Source organism: Lissotriton helveticus, chromosome 5_2 (assembly GCF_964261635.1).
Source record: "Lissotriton helveticus chromosome 5_2, aLisHel1.1, whole genome shotgun sequence".
NCBI classification, from domain to species: Eukaryota; Metazoa; Chordata; class Amphibia; order Caudata; family Salamandridae; genus Lissotriton; species Lissotriton helveticus.
Genome location: NC_136066.1, coordinates 11442672 through 11465446, shown reverse-complemented (window position 1 = coordinate 11465446; position 22775 = coordinate 11442672). Strand labels below are relative to the sequence as shown.

General features: G+C 46.4%; 1 protein-coding gene across 4 annotated transcripts in view; it reads left to right on the top strand.

Moving 5' to 3' along the window:
• LOC144761164 (peroxisome biogenesis factor 2-like) overlaps positions 1–21693 on the top strand; it is a 29467-nt gene extending 7774 nt beyond the window's left edge. For all 4 annotated transcript variants that reach the window (XM_078646664.1, XM_078646661.1, XM_078646662.1 and 1 more), the window contains exon 2: positions 20610–21693. In XM_078646664.1, coding sequence (XP_078502790.1) covers positions 20629–21549 — 921 coding nt within the window. In that variant the 5' untranslated portion in view covers positions 20610–20628 and the 3' untranslated portion in view covers positions 21550–21693. The remainder of the gene's footprint in view (positions 1–20609) is intronic.
• Positions 21694–22775: the final 1082 nt, after the last annotated feature.

Here is a 22775-nt window from a genome sequence, read left to right as displayed (position 1 = left end):
GTTACGTAGGCAAAGGAGGCACTTGTGCAAGTAACAAAGATAAAACAAGCATTTACAATGCAATGGTCTCGGCATTATTAAAGGTAGAGCTATTGGCATTGCTCATGACATTTTTTTTCTTTTTTTTTATAAACATAAATAAATGGTAATGTCATTGACAATGGCAATAGGTGAGCATTAGACGGTAGTAGAGAGTATTCGCGGACACAGAAAGCCACAAACGCACAGAGAGCCCCCCCACACACACACAGAGCCCCCCCCCACACAGAGCCCCCCCCCACACACAGCCCCCCCCACACACAGCCCCCCCCCACACACAGAGCCCCAGATGCTTTTAGTATTACTGTCACACACACAACCACAACCACATACACAACTACAACCACACCCACAAATACACAACCACACACACACCCAACCACACAACCACACCCAACCACACCCACAACTACACACCCAACAACCACACACACACACAACCACAAACACACCAAGCATTGGCATAGCCAATAGGTCTCTCCTTTACAGTAAAGTCCACATTTGTAAAGCGCACAATCACCCGTAAGGGTCTCTAGGCGCTGGGGGGCCGTCGGGAAGATTAGGCGAGCTATTGCCCAGAGTCACATGGTGCTGGGCTAACCTGCCGCCGGAGCCGGGGATCGAACCGTGGTCCCCAGATTCCAGCGTCAGTCGCCCTGGCGCCACACCTCTTGGGACCTTATAAATGTTTAGCCACACAACAGTTGATGTGGTTGCACCAAGGATCTTGTGCAGCATAACGACATACTTAGAAGGTCCCAAAAACGAGACCTATTGGCTATGCCAATGCTTGTTTGATCTTACATTGCCCTGTAGACCTAGTAATTTTCACTCACAATCTACATCACAAATACACATTTTAGTAATGCAATTCCTCAGGCCTACTGAAGTGTGGTCATTGTACTTGATTAGTGGTAACCACTGCACATATTTTTCCTCTGTGTAACTTCTAATGCGTAGTTCTCTCTGTTTAAAGCACACCAGAGTAGTGTAGCAGTGGTGGTCGATAAGCAATTCAATGTCTACACAGTACCAGTTCAAACTATCAACCCAAACAGAGGGGCCTCCACATGGTTGTTCCCAACGGATAGGTGCGGGCCCGACGGGGTTGGAGGAGTATTACCAACGGTGGGGAACTCTACTATAACCCTGTTCACCCTTCAGTGAACCCCGCAGCTGGTTAAACTGGGCTGTTTTGCTGACTTTGAACTCACAAACGTAGTGCCTGGTGGTTCACGCCTCCCTCGCTTTTGAAAAGGCCGGGGCATAGCTGGCGACGGCGGTGAGCAATTTCGGGCGAGTGCAAGGTAAGTGGTTGTCTTTATTTTCTCTTGTCGTCGTCAGGCGACTCCCCCTCTAGCCCCTCCCTCTACCCCTTTACTCTTACCTGCACCGGCCGTCAATGGGCAGCAAACTCAGGGACCGCCCTGGGTGGCAAAAGCTCTAGCATTGCTATTGACAAGGGGCTTGGTCGCTATGGGCCAAAACAATACTGCTCTAATACCGAAAACCTCCAACAGGCCCCAAACTGATACTTCAAAAACACTTCACTTGTTTACCATTGGTTAACAAATTTAAAAAGTGATAGTGTTACAAGACGGTGCCGTATCACAAGTACATTCTTCCTATTGATAAATGTTAGCAGATTGGATCTCTACACCTCTGATCTTCGCCTGCCTCCTATCTGACCAAAACACACCTGTCCGATTTACAGCTCCAAAAAAAGATCCTCTCGGAAGCGATAACATAAAAGTTCTCTGCATCGCCTACAAATACTCTGTAGGCAGTGCCGAGCTGTCACTGCAGAATTATCACCTAATCTGTAACCCCTGCACCTATCCCTCTAATTAACTAACCATTCTCTCCTCCATACAGATGGGCAAGTAATACCTAACCTCGTTCTCATATTATGAGCCTGCAGATTTTCATGTAGCGTGTAATACCCGAGTTCACTTCTAAGCACCTTAACAACAAAAGGTACCAGTACACAAGTGTATGCTGCTACCCAATAACGCTGATGGCTGAGATTTTCATGACCGAATTCGAAGCTGCGACTTGCAGGTTGGCTGAGGGAGTTGAAAGCTTGCTGCTGGCACAGACAGTGGTCGGCAGGTCACACATTTTAATCCCAGCAAGGCAGACAGAGCCTTTGAAGGTCCAGCTCTAGGACTTCTGTCTCCCCTGGAAGAAGGCGCCCCCCGATTCAAAATGCGTGTACTCAGTACTAGGATTATAATACTACACACAAATCACACGAATAATCCAATAAATGATGAGACTGGCATTAAGCTGCAGGTGGCATGGGTGGCTTTGCCATAAATCGCTGTCACACCAGAAAGATGTAATGGGGCACTGAAACGTACCCTGTCTTCGTTCACTTCGTCGGGCGTGCCCTGTATGGGTGCATATCCCAAAAAATTGCTCTCTGCTCCTGGGCACAGTGCCCACTTAAGAAACGCAGGTTTCTGTAGTGCCAGTACCAAATCACGCCCCCTCTACAGGAAAGCATGATTGGTTCTTAACAGCAGTGCAGAAAACGAGTGGAATCCCGCCTCCTGTATGTATGGTCAAACCCAAAACAAAACTTGCAGCGGCTTCCTAAGCTCTGCTCCATGCAACAAGCGTGCCATTGTTTGCCCCGCCAGCGCTGCACATCGGCCTCGTTCGGCGCTGTCTCAGATGCACCATGTTGGCATGATGCCCACATTCCACAGGCAGGGGAGAGGCAGGCGGTTCAGGAACAGAGGGCTGCCAGGGGATCACTTCAGGTGAAAGGAGGTGGCTGAACACTGCCCCAGCCTGTTACAAGATGCGGCGCTACAGGAAACCCACCTCACGGCTGCCCCATACCCTGATCTTTAACTCCCGCTTAGGGTTTACTCTAGCATTCTCAATGAACTGCTCCATGAGAGGCGCTAGATATAAATAACAGGACGTGTATTTGTAAAAGCGCATGTTCACCCAAGGGTATCTTGGCACCGAATAACCTTCATGTGTATTGTTACCCAACTCAATAGTACTAATTTTATCGACCGTAGAAGGATGAAAGGCTGGGCGGATCCGCTGGGATTTCAACCTGTGACAATGAGGTCGAACACAAGCCCGTGCAGTAGACGCATTAGTCCACTCAGCCACCACAACCGACTAAATAGTGCAGTAAAAGCTGAGACACTGGCGGCAGGATTGTGAGGACTCTGCTGCACCCCCATTATTGCAGTCTTTTTACATCTTGGGTGGGGTTCTTGCTTGTTTTGGGGTCTAGGGCACCCTTGCTAGTGCTGAGTCACTGGCTGCAGGTTTTCAACACTGTGCTTCCCCCAGCGCATTCGCTTGTTTACACCACAAACACTCTTAACACAGTGAGATGACAAACATTCTTCCCGCAGTGACACCGCAAACACTCTTCCCGCAGTGAGACCACAAACACTAAACCTGCAGGACCGGAGTCATAATCTCAACCGGGCCAACTGCCCCTGGATTAAAGGCACACGTGTGTCACTGGAGACCGGAGTACGAGAGAGATCCGGGAAAACATATCAAAACACACCCCCGTAAAAAAAGAAAGAAAGGTTTACGGAAAGAAAGAAAGGTTTACGGTAAAAGTGGATGCAGAGGTTATTGCGGGCTTACCTCCAGCTTGCCCGGCACCTCATCCCGCGGCTGGCTGGCGGGTCGGCGATCGGCTGGTCCGGTCTAGGGCTGTGGTTGCAATTGTGAGCTCAGGTGAGCACAGAACCCGCACGGAGCTGCAGTTTACAGATGGCTCCCAAGAATGCCACGAGAGCTGCACGGGCCAACAAAATTAACACTCTGGAGGACGCCGGTGCTGCTCCCCCGTCGGGGGCCAGGCCTCTGAGAATACAACGGCCGACCTAATCAGCAGGAGGAGGGCGGGAACAAACACGGACAGCGGGAGGGGGGCGGGAAAAAGACACGGCGGGGAAAGAATCCAACGGCCGACCTAATCAGCGGGAGGAGGGCGGAAACAGAGACGGACAGCGGGAGGGGAGCGGGAAACGAGGACAGCAGCCTACCTCATCTTAAGGAGACTTAAAATGGCGCCCACAAGCTTTTGAAATTTTTCGGAATGGGGGCGTGGTTTTGTGGTTCTGAGTGACAGACAACGTCACTGTCTAAAGAACGCAAAAAATCACGCCCCCAAATCCAAAAAAGACGGAGCTTCTTTGGAGGGACGGCTCTCTCCTCCAATGGCTGGCCTCCATTTAGGAAGCCAGCCAATGGTGGAGAGACAGCGCAGGGAGGCGGGTTCTGAGCCCTACTAAATAACATAAGATCTCCTGACCGGAAGCTGCTTCGCAGCTTAACGGTCCCTCGACCTAAACATGTGAGAGGTAGCAAACCGTGTGTTACAAGGGCAAAGTGGTGTGTGCATGTTACAAAAGGGCACCAAACACAAGTACATGGAAAATACTCCAAAGAGGCAGACACTCCAACCCCAGGAATACCCTGGGAAGGCACTTCCATGGTCGTGGAAAATATCAGTAGTGGGAAGTCTTCCTCCAAATAACAAGAGGACGTGAATTACTTTTGGAGGTGTCTCTGGAGGAGGATAACTTTGAGGTCCCTTTTGAAAGCCTTGGAGGAGGCAGTGGTCCGGAGCTGAGGCGGAAGGGAGTTCCAGATTCTCACTGCGTTGCCTGAAAAGGATTGGGCCATTGTTCTCTCCTTCTTGAAAGTGGGAGGTTCAAGTAGAAGATTCTCCGCATTGCGTGAGGGTCTAGAGCCTCCAGAGAGTTTCAGTTTATTCGCCAGGTAGCGAGGAGAGGAGGAGTGCAAGGCTTTGTGGGTGATACAAGCAGTCTTGTAGATAGCTCTAGCCTCGAAGGGAAGCCAGCGAAGGGTGGATAACATCGGTGTGATGTGATCGCTTCTTTTGGCCCCATAAATGAAGCGAGCTGCTGAATGGAAAACAGACTTAAGTGGGGACAGGTGGGATTTGGGGAGGCCAGTGAGAAGAGAATTGCAGTAGTCTAGTCTGGAGAGGACCAGTGATTGCACCAAGGTTATAAGGTCCTGTTCCGGGAAGAAGCGTCTGATTCCCCAAAGAAGGCGCAATTGGTAACGAGCAGATTTTGCAATAGAATTGATGTGGGGAGTTAGACTGAGTTTTTTGTCTAGAATAACTCCAAGGGATTTTGCGCTGTCGACAATGATGGGTTTATTGTTTAGTAGATTCATCTGATCCATCCATGATTGAACCGGGGGGGGAGAGAGTGAGGAAAAGTCAGCCCATAACGCACCTGATGCCCAGGCTGCTGGCGCAGGACTCCTCTTAGTTCCCATCTTGAACAATTACAAAATAAAGAGACGGGTGCTGGAAACAGGAAAACAAGAATAGAGTTTTATTCCTCATGAGGAGAGCCTGTCATTTCAGACACCCGTATAGTGTCTTCAGGAGGTGCTTTCTCTTTCCTACCCACACCACGCCACCACCCACCACCCACCACACCCCCCACCACCCAACACACTACACCTCTCTGAGGCTCCGTCTTTTATACAAATGTCTACGATGCAAAAACATTCCTTATTACAATAGAGACACTTAGAAGTAGGAAAAGGCATGCTTGGAATCCCAGCTTCAGGCCTATTCCCACACCAGTCGCTCAGGTGTCATCCTCCCCTCCTGAATGTAACAAGAGATTGTGATCTCTCAGCCGGACATTCCTGCCGGACACGAGGGTAGGAGGGGATGATCAAGTCAAAAGGTCGGGCAGGCGATAAGATTGGGCACTTCGGCTGGTGTGTTACGGTTTTGTTATGCTGGGCAGGGAAAAGGGAGCTGTACATCCACGAGGCTTGGTCTTAGGACTTGGGACCGGGTCGAGAGGCCAAGTGCGGCCGGGGGGGGTTTGTCAGCTGAGGGGAAGGGTGTTCTTGGGAGGAAATGGGGGGTGTGGGTCAAGCAGGAGGGCTACTTTTAGAGCAGGGTCACGCAAAGGGGAGAGGGTCTTGTGGCCGATGCATGAGCAGTGCGCGCGGGGAGGGGTGCCGGGGGTTTTAACAAACAGGCATAGAGGCCATAGTGCCTAAAATGGCTGTCGTGTACGTGTGCGCATGGGTCTATGCTGGCGGGATAACACAGTCACAGTGTTTAGCGATATCCGTTCTGCTTACAACAAGGGGTACTGCGAACACAAATGAACGCCGCTTATGTACATATACGAAAACTTAGAGAAACAAAGGGCTGAGGCAAAAAACCTGCACCTGTTATGAGTTGTGACTTGTAGATATTATGATGGTGCTTGCAAAACCAAGGAACACAACCCTATCTGTTCCTTTAAGGACAAAGTCCAAATACAAAACACAAATTGTGGAATCAGCACCCATCAGGAAGTATCACTCATAATGGTTAATGTCCTTCAATCGGAAATTATAATCCACTTCAAATGAACAGGTCCGAACTTGATCACGGTATATTTTCAATTCTTTATTGTAGTTTTCACAAAGTAGAGAAATATTCCAATTCACAGCAGGTTTATTTCTTTTTCTTTTTTTAGCCAACGCGTTTCGTCTCAAAACTGAGACTTCTTCAGGGCTCAGAAACCTGTTTTTATGAAGTATAGTGTGAGTTGCACAATTTTTCTAGATCAAGCATCTATTGGAAAGGTCTGTTATTTCTGATGAATATTCAGAAGGGACCAGAAAGACTGTATGGTAGCCAGCAACAAAAACGACCAGTAGAGATTCTGTGATGACATCACACTATACTTCATAAAGACAGGTTTCTGAGCTGGAGCTGCAGGGAGCTGGCACCGCCGCCAGGAGGTGAGGAGTAGAGCGAGAGGTCACTCCTAGACTTGGTGCTTCTGCCGGGGGTAGAGCCGTCCCAAGTGTGAGACAGAGGCAAGCTCACACCGCACTCTCCACCGGGAGCGTAGCGAGCAGAGACGGGCTGTAGCACTAAGCACAGCGCGCAGAGACACCCCGAAGCGGCGGTATATGGGCAAGCAAGCAGATAATCTGCTCGAGGAGGCCAGCCGATAGAGGGAAAATGCCTGCATCGCACCACGCATTCCACCCTGGGGAGGTAGCCGAGAAGCAGGGGGGGGCAACATGGAAGTGGCAGCAGCCGATCCCTGGGAACAGACCAGGACGCCAAAGAGTCCACTGTTTCCTGGGGCTCCAGGGAGGCTCTCCAGACATCGTTTCTCTGCTAGGGCAGCAACTCCTCTATGTGTCACGGCTGTGGTGCGGGCCTGGTTAGATTCATCCAGGCAGTCAGAGTTCGCATTAGGCCCGTATTGCTCTCAGGGTCGATACGCCATCAACAGTCCGATAAAATGCGCATGAGTAAAGTGAAAAGAAAGGGTCCATGTTATACTGGTTTATATATTACACCGACACACGTGACGAATGCCGTGTAAAGATTAAATATGGTGACCAAATGTGTTCAGAGCTTTCTCTCCTGGCTGAGTGCCACTCAAGCCTTGTTACTTCGACTCCACAGCAATAAAACACAGCTTTGTTATTTCCGCGCTGTTTTACTCTCAAACTAGCGGTGGCGCGGCCCTTTCCGTGTCTCCTAGCGCTGTATGCACATCTAATGCATGCACAAATGTCCCGTCGATCTAAGTAGGAATTTACTTTCTACAAAGGTGTTCTATTAATGCACGGATGAAAATCAGTCCTGTATGATAGTTAGGCACCCGGAGGAGACTGCAGACGCTGGGGTATTACACAGCATTTGGCAGAAGAAAGAAGGATGTGCAGGCAGAAGTGGAGGGGTGGACGAAGGAAGTTGGAAAGAAGTGAGAAAGGAAAGAAGTGAAAAATTAGAGAAGTGCGCCAGGAACAAGGGAAAGAAATGAGGAAGGAAATGGAAGATGTGTGGCGACTTCGGAAAAATGCGATGCCAGATAGGTAACGAGGTGAGAATATATGGAGACATGACGAGGAAATTAATGAAAGGCAATGGAGAAAGTGGAAGATGAATGATGAGGAAAACAATGATGCACAAGTACAGAACGAAGGCAGGAAGGGGGAAAAGGAGGGACAAAGTGGGAGCCGTGGAATGAAGAAGGGAAAACGTGGAATGCCAAGAGGATGAAGACACATATGTTTCCAATTAGACTGAAGTCGATGAAGGGGGAGACATTAGGAACAAGAGCGGCCGGGCAACTGAAAGTACGGCCGGCCACCGGCCAGCCATGAGTAATTAGGGGAGGAGAAGCCGCACAGCACACGCTGGGAGAAGCCCTTTGATGTGGTGGCGGCTGTGAACAAAATGCAATTGGGAAGGAGGGAGGGAGGCTGATGCGCGTGCTTGTTTGGTCACGTGAACTCAAAGAAAACCGCACCAAAAAGCCCTTGGTTTCACGAGTATTTTGAGCACTTGAATTCTCTCCATTTCCCATTCCTTCGGAATGGAAAAGGCGAGACCTAAAAACGGGGACAGGTCATAGACCTAGAAGTAGGACTACGGTTTGCAGTAACCATCGACATAAAAGTAGGCCTATTTGACAGCTGTCATAGACATAGAAAAGGGACTACACTGATAGCTCACTCTGCAGACCGAGATGAAGCATTACAGACAACAAATCAGAGGTCTTTTATTGGCACCCCTCTCCTTTACACAACAGCATTAGTACTTTTTATTAGATTTACACTTTTAAGGACTATAGCATATATTTGGCAAAAATCAAGAAAACATCACAGGCTAGCAAACTCCAGTGCAAAGAGAGCATGTGCGCGCGTGCTCAACCGGAACAATGAAAAACAGGGACATTTCTGTGTTTAACCTGGACACTGTTTGAAAACGGGGACATTCGAGTCACTTGGATTAAAGTGTCGGGACACGGGGACACTTCTCCAAAAATGGGGACCGTCCTGGGAAAACGGGGACGTCTGGTCACCCTAGCCATGAGGAAAAAGTGACGTGTGCAGGTTACAAGAGAAAACAAAGTACAATTAGAGGTAAAATACTGCAATATATGCTAGACACAGAGGCACAAGAAAAAACGTTATGTCGGCAATGGTGGCACTTGTGCAAGCATCGAAAGCAAACAAAATGTAAGAGGAGCAACCAGTGTGTTACAAGGGAAAGTGGTGTGTGCATGTTACACATGAGTCCCAAACACAAGTACAAGGATAATACAGCAGTGAATGTTAAACACTCCAACCACAAGAACACACTGGGAAGGCACTTCCATAGTCAAGGAGAGTAGAATTTTCAGTAAAGGGAGGTTTGGTCCATGTTTATTTCGTGTTTTGTGGATGAATGAAGCTGACAAGAAGATCTGCAGAGTCCAGTCTCAGCCCCTTGAGATCTGCTGCTGAGGCCCTTCTTTACCCGCCCCCTCAATCCACACCCCTCACCCTCAATCCACACCCCTCACACCTCAATCCACACCCTCACCCTCAATCCACACCCCTGAACATCAATCCACACCCCTCACCCCTCAATCCACATCCCTCACTCCTCAATCCACAGCCCTGACCCTCAATCCACACCCTCACCCCTCAATCCACACCCTCACCCTCAATCCACACCCCTGACCCTCAATCCACACCCTCACCCCTCAATCTACACCCCTCACCCCTCAATCCACACCCCTCACCCCTCAATCCACACCCCTCACCCCTCAATCCACACCCTCACCCCTCAATCCACACCCTCACCCTCAATCCACACCTCTCACCCCTCAATCCACGCCCCTCAACCCACACCCTCAATCCACACCCTCACCCTCAATCCTCACCCCTCAATCCACACCCCTCAATCCACACCCCTCAATCGACACCCCTCAATCGACACCCCTCAATCCTCACCCCTCACTCCACAATCCTCACCCCTCAATCCGCACCCCTCAATCCTCACCCCTCAATCCTCACCCCTCAATCCGCACCCCAAACTCCACAATCCGCACCCCTCAATCCTCACCCCTCAATCCACACCCCTCACCCCACAATCCACACCCCTCAATCCTCACCCCTCAATCTGCACCCCTCAATCTTCACCCCTCAGTCCACACCCCTCAATCCACACTCCACACCCCTCAATCCGCACCCCTCAATCCGCACCCCTCAATCCGCAACCCTCACTCCACACCCCTCACTCCGCACTCCTCAATCCGCACTCCTCAATCCACACTCCTCAATCCTCACCCCATTAATCCTCACCCCTCAATCCGCACCCCTCACCCCTCAATCCGCACAGCCAGCAGCCTGGCAGTCATGACAGACAGTAATTACAATGACTCAAAAAGCACCCCAAGTTCTGTTTTTATCCACATTTGAAAATAAATACAGACAAGGAAAAATGTTTTCTCTCTGTATTTATCTGTAAAAATCAGTAAGAATGGAAAACAGGGAGGCTTGGATATATACAAGATGCAGATTCACTCAGGGTTACATTTTAGAAAGAGCTGAAGCGGTTAGGGATGGTCAAATATACATTATATATTTACAGCGCGTGCTCTGAGCGGGTTCAGGGCGCCAGAGCTGCTGCCCCGGTAGGCCCGTGCTGAGCATGAGAGCCCCAGCGCAAGGGAGTGCACAGGTTTATTACTATACCATGAGGGGTTTCAATCGTCTCCATGAGGATGGTAGGATAAGGCTAACTTGACTCCACACACGTTGCCGGAGCGTTTCCTGGTTCGCCAAGCCCCGCCCATGTGAGAGCCACCTCGCTGATGGCCGCTGACCTAGCTCTAAGCTACGACTAAACCTCGAGCCTTCGCTTTCAAGATTCACGGCCGGAGCATAGCCAAATCACAGACACCCCACCCCCTACCTACCGCCACCTCTTACCGCTCTCGCTACGGCGCTCACTGCAGCACTCGTTTCACACCCGTCCCGCCGCACCTTGACTGGGCAGAGCTGAGCACGTGCACAACGGATCGGAGTCCATCGGAGAGGACGCCGAGGAGAGGCGGTAAAAGACGCCAGGAAACATCGAGAGCCCTGCCGGTTGGATCCACCTGCCTGGAGTAGATAGGCGGGTGGAGGTAAGGACGTCCGAGGACATCGATATTACGCGGTAATGTGCTGCATTGTGGACAATAGCCCTGAAAAACTAGAGCATTGAGCCCTGAGCCCACAGCACTGTACCTGACGGTACTTAGGCGCTGTTTCGAGATTCAAGCTACCCGCTCAAAAGGACGGCGGCGGGGGAGGACGGGGAGGTCCCTCGTAGGAGGCACTGACGCTGGTGAAGTATAGCAGTGTGTGAGGATTTAATTAACTATCTGAAACCCAGCTTTTACCTGCACCTTTGTGCAACAACTAGATTTTAGCACATATCGCTGCTGAGTGAGGAGCAGGGGCTGGAGCATTGGTATAAGTTGGCTTAAGGTGTGTTTTGGACCATTAACAGCTCTCTTTTAAAAAAAAAATAGCTGAAAGTTACTTCTGTCTCCGTCACAAAAGAACTAAGAATGTCAGCAAAAGTAAGGAACAATCATGTTAATAATAATAATAATCCACATTTGTAAAGTGCACAATCACCCGTAAGGGTCTCTAGGCGCTGGGGGCCGTCGGGAAGATTAAGCAAGCTATTGCCCAGAGTCACATGGTGCTGGGCTAATCTGCTGCCGGAGCCGGGGATCGAACCGTGATCCCCAGATTCCGGAGTCAGTCGCCCTGGCCGCGGCGCCACACCTCTTCCACTTTAAGGCAGGGATAGGAAAGGAGTTTTTAAAAACTGGCCAGTCACCAACGCCCGTACTTGTATCCAAGGGTGCGAGAAAAGGAAGAAGAAATGCACAGCAAAGAATGGACCTAAAAGTTAGAGCGCTAGCATTGGCAGAGAAGAACAGACAAAATGCTAAACAGTATCCCCTCTTCAGTAAACCTCTTGCGATACGGGGTAAACTCACCAGCACCCCACAACCAAACCGGGAGATGGAGGAGGTGAAAGGGCAAGTGGGTGAGAAAGGCATACAGTTCGTGCAAGGGCAGAATTTGCTACTCACCGCCAATCGCGCCCTGTCAGCTCAAACCACGCACCCTCTGCCCCAAGCAAAGGCGGATAGAGTGCCAGAACCTATAGATCATGTAGTTCTCACAGAAATAATCACAGCTATTCTTGTAAATGCACACCCCTCTTTCCAGCTATTAAGCCCGGAAACCGAGGGGACCCAGGAGGCTCAGGACATTCGGCCACCCCAACAGATGCCGCAAAAGGTAGATGGGGTAGAAGTATTATCCAACAAGCTGGCTTCTCTACCTGAGTCAGAACCAGAAAAAGGAATATTCCTGTCCTCGGGGGCTGAGGAAAATTGCGGAGAGGGAAGAGGTGAACAGGATATCTCAGTGCAGAAAATGCTCACAACTATCCTCCAAGAACTAAGGGACTTGAAAACATCACAGGCTTTTGAAATATCCCAGCTACATAGTAGACTGACGAGGATGGAGGAGAACCTAGGCAGTCTGCCCAGAAGGGTAGAGGAGGCAGAGGCTCAGGTTTCAATCTTGGAAGACACCATTGTCTCCATGCAGAAGGATCTCCAGTTGCTGAACAAAAATAAATCCCAGATGTAGTCCAAACTACAAGACCTAGAAAATTATAATAGGAGATCCAACCTACGCCTCGTGGGAGTATCGGAGGGGCTGGAGGGTGCGGAAATGGTGAAATGGACTGAGTCATTGTTGAAAAAAGCAATACCCGAGTTACAAGGTGATCTAACAATTACGAGAGTCCTTAGGGTACCTGCACATAAACCCACAAATTTGACATACACACGAACCATCTTAATTAACTTTTCGGATTGCAGAATTAAAGAGCAAATCTTAAATGTGGCAATATCTAGGAGAACATTTAACACCAATACAGTAAAAAAAAAATTATTTTCTAAGATATGTCAGCTGCCTCCGCTCACAGACGTAAGGACTTTATCAAAATGATTGACTCTTTCAAGGCCAAAGGTGCGCAGGCAATGATTATGCAACAGTCCAAGCCAAAGGGAAATTTGTTATCTTTACGGACACACAAGAAGCCCAAACCCCTTTTGGAAGGTCTTTATACAACTTAAGGAAATGAGAATCATTTAAAAAGTCTGGAAACTTAAAAAGGTTCACTGAGGGGCGGACGCAAGGTGAATCAGGAAACGCGATAGGATGCAACAACATGGCATCCAACAAGAAGAAGGAGAAGAGGGACAGTCGGGGTTTTCGTTCCTTCTAGAGGGAGTGGGGTGGTGGGAGGAGGGGGGGGGTGAAGCAGTGAAAAAAAGAGAGAACATAGATTATTTTTTTTGTATGCTTTATAGGAATCTCTATATCTCCAGTAGGACGAATAATGATGCTAAGGAAAGTTGCTTCTTTGATGCACTGTGTTTCTTTGACTTATGCATGGTACGTTGCACATTGAACATCGCATTCTAATGCACTTTAACGCATGTTCTTTTTTTGAATCCTGCTATAATATTTGCCCGATTTGCACACCTGACATGACAAGCTGTGCGATTTTACACATTAATGCTATTTTTGCACAATTGTTGTAAGGCCCAGATCGGCTGTGTTAGTTTAATATCTGGATGATCTGCATGATTTGTATTTTAAATATTTTGTGCACAGCTGATCTGACAACAGCGTAATTTGTACGTTAATGTTATTTTGCACAATTGCTATAATGTTTCGATCAACCGTGCTGACCCAATATCCACGCAATTTGTACAATGAAAAATGATTTGTCTTTTAGAGCATATAGCAGTTATTTATTGTGGTTTTAGTGTTTGGTAGGAAAAATTCCTTGCATATTTTGCACTTTAGAAGCATCTCTTTTGCACATAGAGCACAAAACTGCACTTTATCGGATATTAGCTACAACCTGTGGATAAAAATTAAGCAATGACTCCCCTTTCTTTAGTACACTATGAATAGTTATAAGGTGACATTCTTGTCTTTGAATGCAAATGGGTTAAACAACAGTCGTAAAAGACACGCTATAGAGAGCTGGCTAAAAGGTCACCACCCTGATGTGATTTTCATACAAGAGACACATTACAGGGCCCTATCAGATTCTAGCAGAATGTTTAGAAATTGGGTGGGCTATCATTTTTCATCTGTATCAGGGACGGCACAGAGGGGTGTGAGTATCTTTATAGGCAAGCATGTTCAGTTCCACATTGAAGGCTCGCATTCAGACATGAGTGGTAGATGGGCATTCCTACATGGAAAAATAAATCAGATACATCTAATACTTGCTACAATCTACGCACCAGTTATATATGACCCGCTCCCTATTTTACAATTAAAGCAAGCATTGACACGTATACTTGGTCAAATAATATGGGGAGGTAATTTTAATTTCTTACAAAATCCCATGGTTGATTCTACTAAAAAAAGATCGGCGACAAAATAAACCGCAAGTTGCCATAGCCCTGCAGGGATGTAAGACATATTTAGATATATATACCCGCTTAAACGTGGATATTCTTGTCACTCTGCAAAATATGACTCATCATCCAGGTTGGATTTTTTTTTAACTTCACATAGCCTCGAAATAAGTAAATACGAGCACTTAGCAAATGCATTCTCAGACCATGCACTAATTAAGATGGAAATAATGATAGGTAAAATGGACAAAGACGTATCAAGAAGATGGTACTTAAATAAACTAAATCTAGCGGAGCAACAATGGTGTGCAGAAATCGAGAATGAGATAAGGGTCTTTTTTAACATAAATAAAGGCTCCGCCCCAATTAATATAGTATGGGACGCTTTTAAGGCCACATTGAGGGGCTTAATCACCTCCAAAGAAATACCAAAACAGAAGGCTAAAAGGGAGGAGAGAAAGGCGTTACAAACCAGATTGACCCACGCAAATCTCGAGTATTACAGAAATAGGACCGCCGCTACCAGGCGAGAGGTATTTAATGCCAAAACAAAAATGAGGGAATTCTATTATGAATTAGGGGATATGGCTAGTAGGCTATACCTGCAAAAAACCTATGAAGAGATAGAGTATACGGGGAGATTGCTATCCTGGAAAGCAAAAGAAAACCAAGTCCGCAATAGAGTAGACTGTATATATGATAATGTGACTAAAGTTCGTAAGAAGACTACCTCGTCTATAGGTGAGATGTTTCTTAGACATTATAAAGATATATATTAAACATCTCACCAGGTCACACTGGAAACAATAAACAACTTTTTACGGGAACTTCAAATTCCAAAGTTAGGAAGTGACTTTAAAGAGCTGTTGCTAGCGGAATTTACAAAAGAAGAGCTAGATGTCGTTATCAGCTCCCTGCCTAACTGCAAAGCCACTGGGGAGGATGGTATCCCAGGGGAATTGTTTTAAGCATTCTCTGCAACACTTGGGCCTGAATGTTTAACACTTGCTAATTACCTACTACAAGGGGGGGGGCACCAGCATCTTTTCGTACTGCAGTAGTAGTCAGTAGTTTGAAAAAAGACAAAGATAGGGAAAATGTCAACTCCTATAGGCCAATAAGCCTGTTAAATACGGATTACAATTTTTTTACTAAACTGCTTGCAAATAGATTAAATAAGATGGTAGGATCACTCTTTGGGGCAGACCAATGCAGTTTTGTAGCAGGGAGACAGCTCTAATCAAATACAATTTTTTTATTGGAAGCTTTCGATTTCTTTAGTGTTAATAAGGTGGAGGCACAGATCAGGTTTTAGACGCCGAGAAGGCATTTGATCTTGTCTCATGGAACTGCCTCTTTGCGATCTTGGAGAGATTCGGCTTCCTGAGCTAATTTGTATTTTTATTAAAGCAACTTTATAGGAATTCCCAGGCGCGGATTTTAATCAACTCATCAAACGTAGGGACATGTCATATAAATAGAGGCACTCGGCAAGGTTGTCCCTCTCCCCGATTTTATTTGCCTTATTTATTGAACCATTGGCAATAGCAATTAGGGAAAAAAGAGCTCACACGGTCCCGGTTAGAGGAATGACCAATATAAAACTCGATGCCGATGATATAGTTCTCTTTCTGGACACGAAGATAGCTACCCAGTCAGAAGTTATGAAAGTGTTTGCGGACTTTCAAAGAATAGGCGGGTATAAAATAAATAAAACCAAAACAGAAATCCTATTATGCAATTGCACTGTAAACACTCTGCTAACTGAATTCAGACAGACCCGCCCAAAGAGGTATCTAGGAATTTATATTTCAGAAAAAGTAGAAGATCTCTATTACTTAAATCACATTCCATTATTGAAAAGGGTGAGCTCTCAGCTAGCACGATGGAACCAGCTCCCGCTTTCAATAATGGGACGGGTTGCGCTAATTCGAATGTCTATTCCTCCACTTTTTAATTTCCTTTTTAGTGCAGCTCCTTGTGCAATACAGACTTCCTTCTTTAAGCAGATAGATAGTATGTTTTCTTCTTTTCTATGAGTAAATAAAGTACCAAGATTGGCACTTAGCACTTTAAACTCCTCGATCGCAGAAGGAGGTTTATCTCTTCCAAATATTAGAGACTATTATTATGCGACATTTGCACATCACAGTTTTAGGTTTTTCTTTTTAGACACTCAAGAAGCAGATCATTTTTTTATGAAAAAGATCTTAAGGGAACGCAATATCATGGACCCCTCAAGAGTGACCAACAACCCGAAGAAAGTACGCTATAAGACCCTACAATGGCTACTTAAACAAAAAGCCCAGCTTCTGGCATATTATGATTTTCTAAGAATTAATAATTCAACCAGACTTGCGAACATATGCACAGGAGAAATGGGTATTTTGGATAGAAATACATTGAGATTGTGCAAAGAAAATGGGTATGATAAGATCCAGGATTAAGGGGAATTGCTGGAAAACATGGGAAGAGATTGAGACAGGGCTTCAACATTCTAATATAATTTTAAAATGGTCTTTTATTTGATTAAATGCTACACTGGAAAAGTTAGATATAGGTTTATTTTTATACCTCTGTAGCCCGCCTCCCGGACAGGTGCTTGAGGGCCCAGCTCGTGCACGGGGGCTGGCTCGGGTGACTCTCCGTGTGCCCACACCTGTGGGGCCGGCGCTCCCTCACGGGGGTGGGAGATCCCCTCAGTGACATCCCATGCTGCCTGCCCTGGGCCTTCATCCGAGGTGTTGTGCGTTGTTTGTGCCATATTTCTTTCCATGGGCCCCTGGTAAGCATGAGATATGCAGGTCACCTTGCACTGGACACACTTAAAGCACTTTCTTCCTCTGTTGGCGTGCGGCCAGCGGGATGTTATCCAGCTGGGATGGATGCCCCATGACCAGAGGTACTCTGCAAACTCTAGGCTCTGGAACGGCGGAGCATTGTCAGTTTTCAATTCTTTCATTAAACCGTGGGTGAAATTCCACTTCTCAGTTTTTGAGATGACATCTGAGGCTGGTTGGGATCCTACCCGTTCAACCTCAGGATATTTGGTATAGTCTTCTATCCCGACGAAGTGTAGCCTCCGTCCAGGAGGTGACCATAATCCAAACTAGCACACTACCATGGCTGCTGGGGGCCTGGCTCAGTGAGCACGGGGGACGCTGCTTCCGAGGATCCTGTTACTTAGCACCACTGGCAGGACCTAACTGCTGCTTCTACCATTTCATCCATGCATGGAAACCAGAATTGTGTTTAGAGCCTGTTCTTGGTCTTGATTATGCCTAGGTGGGCAAGTTGCATTGCTTGGTCTGTTAGGCTGTACGGTATTTTGAGGCGGGGTCCTCACAGCAGACATGCATTGGAGTCAGTCATGAGCTCATGGCAAACATTGAATAGAGATTTTAAATTCCTTTTTGCTTGTGGGGTTCTCTGGGACATGTGTGTCTAGAGCGCGTACCACTTGCCTATTAAATTGCTGCCTTCGCTAGCTGCAGGCATTTGTCAGCTTGAATGACAGACCTCATGGTGTCGAAAGACAGTGGGAGTGGCCTGGACCACTCGGCAACATACCAGACCTAGTCTTCGTTTCTTTTGCCTCATCTGCTTTTTTCTCAGTAGCTGCTCAGTGGTGGCAGATGAGGTAGGCCGCTGGGTTGTTTGCATCAGGCTGATATTCTACCTTGCAATTGTACTCATGTAGATGAAGCATCCAGTTCTCGATACAGGGTGGTGATTTAGATGCAGAGCCTAGAAAGAGGGGCACAAGGGTTTTGTAACCGGTATTGATTACAAATGTGTCTCCATAGATGAACAAGAGAAAGTGCCTCCAAAGCCCTGTGTATGGCCATAGCCTCCTTCTCAGTTTGAGAGTATCTTTGTTCTGCTGTTGTGACTGATTTGGTGGCACAGGCCAGGGCAGTCCGGTCACCTTGGTGCTGTTGTTGGAAAAGGACGGCTCCTAACCCTTATAGGCTCACATAGACGGCAATGGTTGACGGTTTCAGCTGATTGAAGTATGACACGGTGCTGTCTTCCGAAATGACGTCCTTCATTCGTTGGAACACTTCTTCCTGCATTGTTCCCCATATTCATGAGGTTGTGGTAATTGTGAGTCCACTGAGTGGCTAGGTGAGACCCATAAGTTCGGGTATGAACCAGCCACAGAAATTCACTTTTCTGAGGAAGCTTCGTACTTCAGACATGCTGGTGGGGGCAGGGGCCACTTGGCCGTCATTCATTTTCTCTAGGTCTGGCACTACTCCATTGGCTGGGAATGTGTGTCCGAAAAAACTGGTTTGTTGCTTCAGTAATTTGCACTTTTCATGGTGGAGGGTCAACCCTCAGTCTCTGATTCTTTGGCGGATTCCTCACAGGCATTTGTGGTGTTCCCTCACAAACTTGGCAAAAATCAAGATGTCATCGCTGACATTGATGAGTCCTTGTAAGCCAGCAAGCATTTTCTAGATGGTATCTTAGAGACTCCCTGGGTATTTTTTTTCTTCGTAGCTACCAGAATTGGAGATTCCCATTGTTTAGAGTTATTCACTTTTTCAATATTATAGTCTCGCTCCAGCTTCTCTAGCTCTTCTTCGGCCGTAGGTGGAATGCCATGCATCTATGCCACAGGCCCGAAAAAACCATCATCCATGACTTCTGACTCATTGGTGACTTCTGCAACTGCTTGAACAGTCTCCTTAAAGGGGTTCTGTTTCGATGACCTGCAGACTTTGGCAAAGTGGTTATACTTTCTGCAGGCTGTGTATTTTGTGCCACTGGCTGGGCATTCGTTCGGCCTGTGGGGTTTTCCTCCGCAGTAGCCACATGGCATCTTCGCTTCTGTAGGCCGTTTTGGGGTGTCAGTTGTGCAGCATGGTTGGATGGCGTTGACAGGTTCTCTCGAGGTGTGCTACATTGCAAGGCAATATACAGAATGTAAAAAAGGTGTGTTTATGTATGTATGTATGTATATATAAATATAAATATATATATATATATATATATATATATACATATATATATATATATATATATGTACAAAAAAAAAACTGATGCCGAGAGGTTGAGGCCACACGGGGGAAATCCTCTTTGGGAGCCTTAAAAATGGACCCTGGGCATTATGCATTTCGGCGACCCTTCGCCTCGTCAGATGCCTCCACACACGGAATACTAATTCATCTCCTCCGTAATACTCTCCTCCAGCTCTCTCATTGGTCGGAGAGCCCCGCCCACAGTTTATAACGTGCACACCTGTTGTAGTCTGGGGATTTTGACTACATATCCCAGAGTACTCCAATGTGGAAAGGCGATGCACGGGATAACACAAAATGGCAGCAGACCCGGGCTGGCAGGCAGACCCGCTACACAGGTAGGTATGGGGGGCTCCTCTAAGGAGCTCCCCAATACATGGAATCATGCATCTAACACTGGAATCGGGGTGGTTGCATGATTCCAACTTGTTTGGTACCAAACATGACCAGTTTCGGGGTCGCCATTATGTAGCTGGACATCTCGACTTGCCAGTGTCCACTTCATACCTTAAAATGGCTGACCCACACTTACAAAGCCCACAGAATGGAGTCCGGTGTTTGTAGGGGTTCCTCTGCTCGTGCATGGGAACTCACACACTTAGAACCATGCATCCTGCCCTTGCATTGAAGGGCCTTGCTTAGGGATGACTTACAGGTTAAAAGGGCAGTGACCTGGTTATAAGGGAAACCCTATACCTAAGTGAAAGGTGCATGCACCATTTCACGCAAACTGTGATAGCAGCTCTGCAGACACAGTTTGCATGGACTCCCGAGGTGTCACAATACATGCTGCAGCCCATCGGAGATCCCTGGTGTACCAATGTCCTGGGTACCTCAGTACTATATACTATATATCAAAACACACAGACACCAGGCAAAGGCTGGGGGTATCTATGCCAGAAAGATCCTACTTTCCTACAATATCCATGTTTTATACTTGTAGCTACCGACGAGAAACAACGAAGCTCGCGTTACAGCCTTGGAGAATTGCAGAAAGCCATGTTTGGTACAAAGAAAGAGAACAAGAAGTGGATGTTGTACCACATCACTATGATTAGTTTCTGGGGTCATGTGATTAATGACCTATTAGAAGTATTCATGGGAGTTGTAGTTTATTTGTTTTTTTGCTGTGAGTTTTTCAGTGAAGAATGTTGAGCATAATCTTCACCTCTGTGTCCTTAATAGAATTGAAATTTTCCTTTACGTTTGCTAAATTTATAATTTTTCCCAATTATTTTCCCTGCAGGACCACAGTTGCGAACGTCATGGCTTCCAAAGTGATGAACTCTGAAAATATCAACCCTGTGCTCCGAATAAGTCAGTTGGATGCTCTTGAGCTCAACAAAGCTCTGGAGCAACTTGTTTGGTCGCAGTTCACTCAGTGTTTTCATGGGTTTAAACCAGGGTTGCTGGCTCGTGTGGAGCCTGAGCTGAAATCGTTGTTATGGATCTTTCTGTGGAGATTCACAGTTTACTCCAAGAACGCCACGGTGGGTCAGACCCTCATGGACATCAAGTACAGAAATGACCTTTCTCAAACTCAAAAGTATCAGCCTTTGAATTCACAGCAGAAATTATGGTTTCTGATCTGCACTGTGGGCGGGCGATGGTTGGAAGAAAGATCTTACGATTTGTTCAGTAACCATCCGTTTGGATCAGCCTTCAGCAAAACAAAAATTATTGTTAGTTTGACAGCTGGCCTTCTCAAGCTAAGTGGACTGCTGAACTTCCTGGTTTTCCTTCAAAATGGAAAATTTGCAACACTGACAGAGCGACTTCTAGGGATCAGATCTGTTTTCTGTAGGCCTCAGAGTGTCCGTCAAGTAGGATTCGAATACATGAACAGAGAACTGTTATGGCACGGCTTCGCTGAATTTCTGATTTTTCTCTTGCCTCTCATTAATGTTCAAAGACTTAAAACAAGATTATTTTCTTGCTTCAAGCCTCATCTAAGTGCTTTTCCTAATTCTGAATCTGTTTCTGTGCATAGTAAAGAATGTTCTCTTTGCGGTGAGTGGCCCACCATGCCTCACACCATAGGCTGTACACATGTGTTCTGTTATTATTGTGTTAAAAGTAACTATTTGTTTGATATGTACTTCACTTGTCCTAAATGTGGGTGTGAAGTGCAGAGCCTACAGCCTGTGGAATTTAAGATTGACCTCAGTGAAATTCAACCTCTCTAGAGCCTCCTATTTGCAGGAAATGTCTGGTCCAGGATGAGCACAGTGTAAGGAATAATTATCATAGCTAAGATGAAAGCTTCTCAGCAGGATTTGCACTGAATTGTGTCAATTATAGTAAAATGATTGCTTTTTACTGAAGGCATGAATTCTGATTTACATGGTATGGAAAAGAAAACTCAAATATTTAATAGGATATCAATGCTTCTATGTCTAATATATATATATATATATATATATATATATATATATATATATATATATATATATATATATATATATTCCAAAGCAACACCAATAGCAACGCTCTCAGAAATCAGAACATCACGCTCAAGTCAAAGTCCAAGGGTGTTTATTACACCTACAACATGTTTCGGCTTAGACAAGCCTTGATCACGTAAGTGAACTTGTATGCACAGTGTGTAAATAAAGTTTCAGAGCGGGTCAATGACATTTAGGTAGGACACACAATTCCCAGTGAAAATGGCGGCCATCTTCGAATGGTGAAAATACTCTCAGATGCTGTACAAGTGCAAATCTAACCCATGAATAAACAAGATCCGAAAATTCATGTGTGGGATAACAGATCGAAATATCTACAGGTTGTGCAGAACTCATTGCAATTTCTGTTCAATACATCACCATGATGTAGAATTACCCCTCATGTACTTAGTATATATACAATTCACATACGATCAGTGTCTCCAAGAATCAACAGTATTATACACGATCTAGATCATACAGCGGAAAATTCGTATCAGTAACAGGTAAAGTACCTTTATAACGAAAAAGTCCGTGTGTGTGCCATGTGATTCAAAATCAAAGAAAATATGTACAGGTAAAGTCATGCTCATGGAAATTGCCGTGGTTTAAATATCCATGTTGCAATTGTTCGCTCTGCATGTGCCGTCTGCAGTAGTGAACAGAACAGTGTCTCCATCATTAAATGCATGATGAAAGACAGTGAAGTGAAACAAAGCCCGCACTGTGGACCTGTTGCTCATTGGTAGATGAACTCATGTACAGATCTGTCTGCAAAATGGCATACATAGTGTGTGGATGCTAACAGTCCCAATGTCAGTAGGACACATCGCGAATTGTGAACAACTCACTCCTAAGAAAAATACTGTTAGGATGTGTTTGTGACTGTGTCGATTCGCGCACGTTGTCTTGTGGGCAAGGTCAGAAGTCCCAGATAGAACAGAAATGTGGCAGGCAGTAACCAGGTA